This window comes from Impatiens glandulifera, chromosome 6 (genome assembly GCF_907164915.1).
Source record: "Impatiens glandulifera chromosome 6, dImpGla2.1, whole genome shotgun sequence".
NCBI classification, from domain to species: domain Eukaryota; kingdom Viridiplantae; phylum Streptophyta; class Magnoliopsida; order Ericales; family Balsaminaceae; genus Impatiens; species Impatiens glandulifera.
Window position 1 is genome coordinate 2,433,054 of NC_061867.1, and position 9,111 is coordinate 2,442,164.

General features: G+C 27.9%; 1 protein-coding gene across 1 annotated transcript; it reads right to left on the bottom strand.

Annotated features, from left to right (window-relative positions):
- Window positions 1-5,201: 5,201 nt before the first annotated feature.
- Window positions 5,202-7,466, bottom strand: LOC124941631 (AT-rich interactive domain-containing protein 2-like). Its single transcript, XM_047481976.1, has 2 exons — window positions 6,767-7,466; window positions 5,202-6,044 (listed from the first exon to the last, which is right to left on the bottom strand). The coding sequence occupies exons 1-2, from the start codon at window positions 7,397-7,399 to the stop codon at window positions 5,202-5,204; spliced, it is 1,476 nt and encodes a 491-aa protein (XP_047337932.1). The 5' UTR covers window positions 7,400-7,466.
- Between the last annotated feature and the right edge of the window lie 1,645 nt (window positions 7,467-9,111).

A 9,111-nucleotide genomic window follows, 5' to 3' on the forward strand; every position in this document is an offset into this window, starting at 1 on the left:
AAACTTTGTTTAAGGATTTAATTATAAAATGAGAGTTTAACTAGTAACTACCATCCTATCTATATTTTTAAACATTTAAAAATAAAATAACATATTAAAAAATCTTTAAAAAAGCATGTTAACTAGTGGTGAACTATATATCCTTCTATTTAAATCTTAGTAGCAACACATTATTTATTCTTATTTAATTTTGTATAAATATTTTTGATAAAGATAAAACAAGTTACTCTATTATTCTAGGATAAAATTAGTTAATTAGTATATATATATATATATATATATATATATATATATATATATATATATATATATATATATATATATATATATATATATATATATATATATATATAAGATTTTATTTATGTTATTAAAATGTTAAATTTCAATGTTAGTTCTCTTAATTAAAAAAATGTTAAATGTTAAATTTTATTATTGTTATGTATTAATTAATTTATTTTTCTTTTTTACAAAAAATCATTTTGCAAAACGATAAATCATGATATTAAAATAAAAAACGACACTTAATAAGTTATCGAGCTCGTAAATCATCGAGAAGAACGATTAACTCCTCGACAGACTCTATTGATTTTCTAAACTAATCTCAGAAAGCTTCGTAATAATAATATTATGAATGATACGTATTTAATGACTACGAACATTGAAAATTTGACGATTTCTCTCCAACTAGATAATCCACCAAAAAATAATTGAGATGGTAACCCAACTATATAGGTCTGTCATATCAGTCACATCAATTCAAACTTCTCAGCAAGTATCCAAAGACTCGAGCATCACCAAATAAATCTTAGTAATACTTCAAAAAAAACTTCAAATGCTAATCACCCCTCGACAATATTAAAGTAAATGAGTAGTCGATTTAACATTTTCGTGGTACATAAGACTAACCATAATACATCATTTTTCATTCACATATAATCGGTTAGAATTCCACAATTAATAACGTTATATTCAATAAACGAGATATTGGTTGGAATTTTTTCCCCCAAAATTTTTCCAAACAAATTAAAATTATATAAAATTATCTTAATGAACAACTAGTAGTTATGCCCACATGAAAAATTACTTTTTATTTCTGATCCGGGTTTATTATCAGAGTTGGTTATCCCGACCCTGATAAGCCTAGCTAGGGAAGTCCACTCCTTAGGGTAGCCCATTTATTAAAATAAACAAGATATTTCTAGTATTTTTTAAACATAATTAAATTTAGCCTTTTAGGATGTAAATAAAAGATTTCAATTTAGTCATTAGATCTAACTTCACTAAAACTTTTTTTCCTTCATTTTTTTAGCTGTCAAAATTGACGGTTTTTTTTTTCCTTCATTTTTTTAGCTGTCAAAATTGACGTTTTTTTTAGGCTGGGGTAGCCCAATACTATGGGCCGTTATTGATAATTATCCTCACCGTAACAATCATCCCGTTTAATTAAAATATTTTTTTAAAAAAAAAATTGAACCTAAAATTCATTATTTATTATGTACGATATTTTTTTTACTTAAACTAATTTTGTGAGTTGTATTAATTAGTGAACATGAATTATAAAATTTATAAAATATTATTTAAAATTAAAAAAAATTATTTTAAATTTTAATTTATTTTAATTTTTGAGAAACCGAAGTTACCGAACTAATGACACTAATTTTCAGTTTGGTAGGTTAGGCCTCTCCTACCCGTAGGCCCAAGGAGAGGATCCTCCGTGTGATTGCATTTAACATTAAACTTGTTATCAAAAATTATTCTTCCTTTAACTTAGGTCGGATTTAGTGAAATCAAATATAGGATAAATGACTTTTGGTTACTTGAGTTATTTTAATGGGCGGTTATTTTTTAATTTATTTTATCAAAATTTAAAAAATTGACCACTTTTTTTATATGGTGGGACCTTCTATTACATTTTATTTCTCTTTATTTTTTCATTTTATTATTTATTATATATTAAAATATTTTAACTTAATTTTATAAAATTTAAATTTTTAAATATGAGAGAAAATTTTAATCAATTAAAAGTTCAAATAACCCAACATCAAACAAGTTTTTAAGAAAAAACAGTCGTCTTTATATTATTTTGGAATTGTATCTCAATTTTATAATAAAATATTAAATTTGTAGTTGGACTCAATTTTAATGAGAAAAAAAAAATTTATTTTAGGGCAAATTACTTAGACGGCACTTTAATTAATCTTTGATCACTCACTTTTAACCCTCATATTAATATTTAAAACAAATCGTCCCTTCAACTTTTAGATCATCAATACATTTTTTTTTGTCAACTTTTTAGTTAAACATAACTGTTTAAACTTAATTTTTTTTATATATTATCTTTAATCTTAATTATTATATATATATATAATTATTAAATCTCTCTTTTATATATATATATATACATTATCATTAATTTTTATTTTGATATAATTATTAAATCTCTTTTATATATAAAACAAAATTTAAAAATAATTTATATATATTATCTTTAATTATTAAATTTTATATATAGAATATATATTTTAAAAAATAATTTGAGGTTTAATATTAATGGTGACCTTCCAACTACTCAATTAATTTTAATTTTAATTTTCAAATTAATTTTTAAAATATATATTATATAAATTAATGTTTAAAGATAATAATATATAAAAACACCAATAATGAATAAAAAACTTTCAAAAATAATTTGCACAATTACCAAATTATAGTATATATAAGTCATTCATGAATTAAAATAGGAAAAAAAAAATTAAAAATCCAACATTCAAAGCACCATTCATCCCTTTATGTCTAAAATTTGGAAAATTTTAGAAAGAAAAATCCTCACAGATTCTAGAATATTCTAATTGAAATAATGTCTCACTTAATTTATTTTCGGTAAACATTAAGGCATATTAAATTCGGTAAAATCTTGTGACTCCATGTTGCCATCATCAAATATAGTGCTGTCATATTTTCCTTCATCGTCGCTGTCCAATTCTTTCACATTCGAAGTAATTCGATTCTGGTATCTTCTACTACAAAGAATGAACACGTTAAAATAATAACTTACCACGTTTTCCCAATTTTGTTTGGAAATAACTTCGTTTAGTTAATGAATTACTTCCTCACCCATTCTATCAAACTTCCAATCATAGAACAATGAACCAATTTGGCGTTTTAGTTCCACCCTCTTCTCCGCAATGTGAAACTTGGTGCAGAAAATTGAACTGGTTGTTCACATTAACATGTTTCACCCCTCCCTTTACCAACGACAGAATAAGTATCAAATTCAATTTCGGGCACACAATATATGTTTCCTAGCCATTTTGGGTCGGATGTGTTATCGGAGTAGGTGCATTGAGTCAGCTCAAACATTTGAGTTTGATAGAGTGTGCCGATACGCTTGCCTTTGGTCTTTCAGATTAATCAAATTAGGAGTATCTTCCTTTTTAGTAGGATATGTCCTTGTCCTTCTAAGTTTTAAAAACTCTTTTTAGACGTCCTGACGGGATTAACAACTCTGCTGTGAGATGATGTGCATGGATCATATGCAAATATATGGCACTCGGGAAAGAAAACAATCTATTGCTATACTTCTCTTTTAACCGTTGATTGAGATACGTAAAATCTTTGTACATAGAAGAATTTATTTTCACCTTCTTCTACATGTATTTAAACAAAAATTACAAATTAATTTATATTGAAAAATGTATATACAAACAGCTACTAGTATATGTAGAAAGAGAGAAAATATATTCTTTGTTGATGTTTTTTTAGATTATTATTTTGAGTATTTATAGTTTTGATTGTGATATACACATTGGAATATCATTGTAAATATAGATTTTTTTTATAAGAATGAAGCTAATAGATTATAAATATTTTCATGGTTACATTTCTAAGTTTGGGTTGTGGAGGTCTAATAATTTGATCTGGTATTTATAGCCAATTTCCTAATGGATTTGGGATGTTACATTACTAAATAGACATTTTGTTTTTAATTTAATTTTTTTTTTGTAGTCCACCAAAAGTTGGTGAAACCAATTAAAATATGTACAATAAAACAAGTTAAAACAGAAGTTGATAAACTGTAAAAAAAAATCACAATACATTCATTTAAATAAAGAATGAATGTGTGCGTATTAAGGGACATGTCTAAATATATATTCCTTACAAATGGATTAGGAATTATGAACAATTACAAATGGGATAAAATTATTAATCTCTAAAGTCATAACAAATAATTCACAATTACTGGGTCATTATTATTCTAAGAGGCATATATTTAAACAAAACCAGTTTATCATAAAGGATCAGAGCATATATGTCCCATCAAACTTTTTGTTTGAATCATTGTTTTCAATTATTTGTAATGATATGTTATCTATTTGTATAAAGTTTGTTTTCTTACTCACAAAAAAAATTGAATATAAAATATTATTAACAAGAAAAGATTCACTACAAAAATATTATTCACTACACTTTAATCATGTTCTTTTAATTAATTAGATGAATAATCCATTGATCCAATAGTCAATAAATGTTCTAGAAATGTTGTTCAATAAATATATACAATAGTCAAATTTATTTTGAAAAATATATTTAGAAGCTAATCAGAAAATATTTTCTTATACATATATAAATTCAATTCCAAACAAATGTTTTCAAATGGATTCAGTTCCCATAAATCAAATATTTATTTGACAAATAAGAAAATTAGCAATTTATTTACAAAAATTACACATTCAAAAATGTTTAATGAACAAATGAATTATTGGGCCTTCACCTCACCCTAGTGAAATTGAGGGTAGAAAATACTAATGGATCCTAATCAAACCAACTACCTAAACATATATTCAAGCAAAAACAAAAATATGCACTAAACATAAATGAAAAATGTGAAGTATTAAAAAAGATTAAAATCAATTAGCTAAGATATGCAAAGATTGAAAAATAATTTCCTTACTTATCTAGCTAAACTCTCTAAAACCAACAATAATGAATAATAAAATTTCAAAAACAAATTGCACAATTACCAAATTATAGTTATAGGTCATACAAGAATCAAAATAGAAAAAAATTACAAATCCAACATTCAAAGCACCATTCATCCCTTTATGTCTAAAATTTGAGAAATTAGAAAGAAAAATCCTCACAGATTCTAGAATATTCTACTTGAAATAATGTCTCACTTAATTTATTTTCGGTAAAAATCAAGGCATATCAAATAAGGTAAAATCTAGTGACTCCATGTTTCCATCATCAAATATAGTGCTGTCATATTTTCCTTCATCGTCGCTGTCCAATTCTTTCACATTCGAAGTAATTTGATTCTGAAATCTTCTACTACGAAGAATGAACACGTTAAAATAATAACTTACCACGTTTTCCCAAGTTTTGTTTGGAAATAACTTTAACGTGAATTTCTTAGTTAATGAATTACTCTGTTTTACTATATTGTTGAAATTTTGTTCTTGCATTCTTGTCCAAGAAAGCGAAACATCCTCACCCATTCTATCAAATTTCCAATCATAGAACAATGAGCCAATTTGGCGTTTTAGTTCCACCCTCTTCTCCGCAATGTGAAACTTGGTGCAGAAAATTGAACCTGGTTGTTCGCATTCACATATTTCATGACCCCTCCCTTTACCAACAGCATAATAAGTATCAAATTCAACTTCAGGCACACAATATGTGTTGCCTAGCCATTTTGGGTCGGATGTGTTATCAGAGTTGGTGCATTCAGTCCACTCGAAAATTTGAGCTTGATAGAGCGGGCCGATACGCTTACCTTGGTCTTTCAAATTAATCATTTTAGGAGTATCTTCCTTTTTAGTAGGATATGTCCTTGTCCTTCTAAGCTTTTGAAAACTCTTTTTAGACGCCTCGACGTGATTAATAACTCTGCCGTGAGATGATGTGCATGGATAGTCACATGCAAATATATGGCACTCGGGGAAAGAAAACAATCTATCGCTACAATTATACTTCTCTTTTAACCGTTGATTGAGATCCGTAAAATCTTCGTACATAGAAGAATTTACTTTCACCTTCTTCTACAAGTATTCAAACAAAAATTACAAATTACTTTATATTACTACTATTTGAAAAGGTTAGATGAAACATATACAAACCTAGATACTATATTTAAAAAGAGAGAAAAATATATTCTTTGTTGATGTTTTTTTATGAACAAAGTATTATTTGTAGTTTTTTGAAAAATGTGTGAGGAAGACTAATGTATTATTAAAATTCAGAATAAGTTCCTAATAATTAAACTATATATATATATATATAGACTTAATAAGATTTTTTCTGTTTGTATGTAGTTTTCTTTTAAAAATTAATAGGATAATCTAAACATAATTAATAAATGAGATTTCTCTCACTTGTCTACAAGGTAGTTTAATATTGAGTTTTGAGTTATTTCCAAACTTTAGAGTAAATTTTTAAATCTAAAATATTTGAAATAATTTTTAAAACAGTAGGTAATTATTATGTCTTAAATGATATCTTTAGTGATCAATATATCAAGATGTGTGTATTTTCTTAAACAACTATATGCAATGTACATTTGTTTTAAAATACACAAAATCTAGTTTAAATCAATTATTGAAACCTAGATTGTGCCTAAATTGTGTGTTGCTATGTAAACAAATAGATGACGTGCAACGATTTTACACAATTTGTGTACATTCTAAAAGTTATAAAGAGGACACATATTACAGAAAATATTTTATATCAAATTAAAACAAAAAATCTAAGAACATGAATATACCTGGAATATAGTTTGCTTTATGTTATGTCGAACAAGCCTTTTAGTCACCAACGATTCTCTTGCTGACAATGCTTGCAACCATAATTTATCGAGACTATAATCCTTCCATTGTGAGGGTGGAGGAATTCTCCCAATCTTAGGACTATCTATTTTCCTCGCAGCCATTAACATCCATTCCAGCATTTTCGACAAAGATTGAGGATCACGTCTCCTCTCACTCGAATCAACTTCGTCTTTATCCTTAATGATCGGGTCTTGTTTCCTAACAACTAAACCTTGAATGCCCCTCTTCAGTTCTTGCGAAAGTTGGTTAAACTCTTCATCAAATAAATTCACTTCGATAAAGTCTCCTTCTAACCACTTATTGAAGTTGACTAAGTACTCCTCATACACCAATTTCACATAATCCCCCATTTGATCACCTAAAACACATTCTCCAGCAGCCTCACTCCAAGAATTCTTTTCTGAAATTTGTTCATACCCACCTTCTCCTCTCACAACTAAGAAAAGCTTAAACAAATCTACCTCATTCCCATCTTCCAACAATGGCGGAATGGGCAGGGAAGCATGCTTTGTACTGAAACCATTTAAGAATGACGACAGAACATCAGCAAACATCCTCTTAAGCTTCATGAAAGCTGAAAAATTAGAAGCATCATTACACCCCTCTACCCATTGTTCAAGATCACGTTTTTCTTCAAAGATGTCTTGCCCTAAGTTCAATTGCTTTCCCATCTATTTCGTTTTCAGATAAAAAGAAAACAAACAACATAAACATAAAGGATCAAAGAAAATCTAGAGATTGAAGAAAAGAGCTGAAATTCTCATCAATAATTTACCTCCATGAAGACAGATTAATTTCAATTTCTAGAAGCTTCCTTTGATAGATACACTCTGATGGATCTAGAGCAGCGAGAAGTCAAACAACGAACGAGAAGGAAGAAAATGGGGGATCGAGCTAGGGTTAATTTCTCAAATGGCAGCCGCCGAAAGAAGGGGGTTCGACTTCTAGCTAGGGTTTCTCGCAGCCGCCGAAACAAGTTGCCACGGAAATTTAGGATATCCAAAAAAACAGCTAAGCTAGTTTAAGGTTTGTGTCTAAATTGGGACAATCTAGGTTTAAGGTCAACCTACCTGAAATTTATCAAGACACGACGTGTTCGGAATTAGCTGTCATTAGGGTGGCCAAACCTATCCGATCCGGTATTTCGGATCGGATATTCGCCTTTATTTTTTTCAAAAATTGTGATATGTATTCGATTCGGTATCCGACCACTATCCGATCCGAAAATACTGGATCGGATCGGCCAACCGGATACTTGCTGATCCGATTTTTTTTCATATTTTTAATTTTTTTCATATGCTAGAAAATTAAAATTGTTCTATTAAGGATATCAGGATATCAGTTATGAATAATAACGATTTGAGAACAGATTCACAAACAGATTTAAAGGGAAATGGGAAGAAAACAAATGAAAGAAACATATTTTTGTTTGGGTTTGTAGGTTTGTAAAGAAAAATGGGAGAAAACATAAGGAAGAGGGAAATTTGTATTTTTGTTTGGGTTTGTAAAGAGAAAAAATGAAAAGATAGATTTTTGTTTAGTTTGTAATTGTTTAATAATATTTTTCGGTCTAGTTTGAACCAAATTTTATCTATGTTTCGGTCTAGCTAACAAGCCTTTTCGTCACCCACTACTCTCATGCTTACAATACTTGAAACCAAAATTTATTGATGCTACAATCTTTCCTCTCAAAATGTAGATAAATTTCTCAAGTTAGAATCATCTATTTCCACTAACATCCACTCAAAACATTTTGACAAAAACTGAGGATTACGTTTCTTCTTAAGTGAGTCAACTTCTTTCTTTGAGAAAATCTTCTCAAAAGAAGTTTTATTTTCCTCCAGAGACCAGACTCATTGGATATAAATGAGCTTTGATCTCTCCCTAGTTAAATTGAGTGTAGAAAATACTAATGGCTCGTGGATCGTATATGATTTTTAAGACCATTCTGGTCCTAATCGGCACAAGTTTCATATCAAACCAACTAACCTAAACATAAATCCTAGTAATAAAAAAATGGTCTAAACATTAATAGAAAATGTAAAGTATTAAAAAAATATAATAAAAAATGGCTACAATATGCAAAGCTGAAAAAATAATTAAACTAGCTAAAAATCTAAGAACATGAATGTACATGGAATAAAATTTGATATATGTTTCGGTTTAACAAGCCTTTTCGTCACCCACTACTCTCATTTTTATAATACTTGAAATCATAATTTATCGATGTTACAATCTTTCCTCTCGGAATGTGGATAAATTTCTCCAAGTTTAAAATCAT

Excerpts from the sequence above, each read along its gene's own strand:
- LOC124941631 (XM_047481976.1), bottom strand. The coding sequence starts at position 7,399 with ATGAAGCTTAAGAGGATGTTTGCTGATGTTCTGTCGTCATTCTTAAAT. Across the intron at positions 6,045-6,766 it reads TAAAGCAAACTATATTCCAG|AAGAAGGTGAAAGTAAATTC; the intron begins GTATATTCATGT and ends GAATACTTGTAG.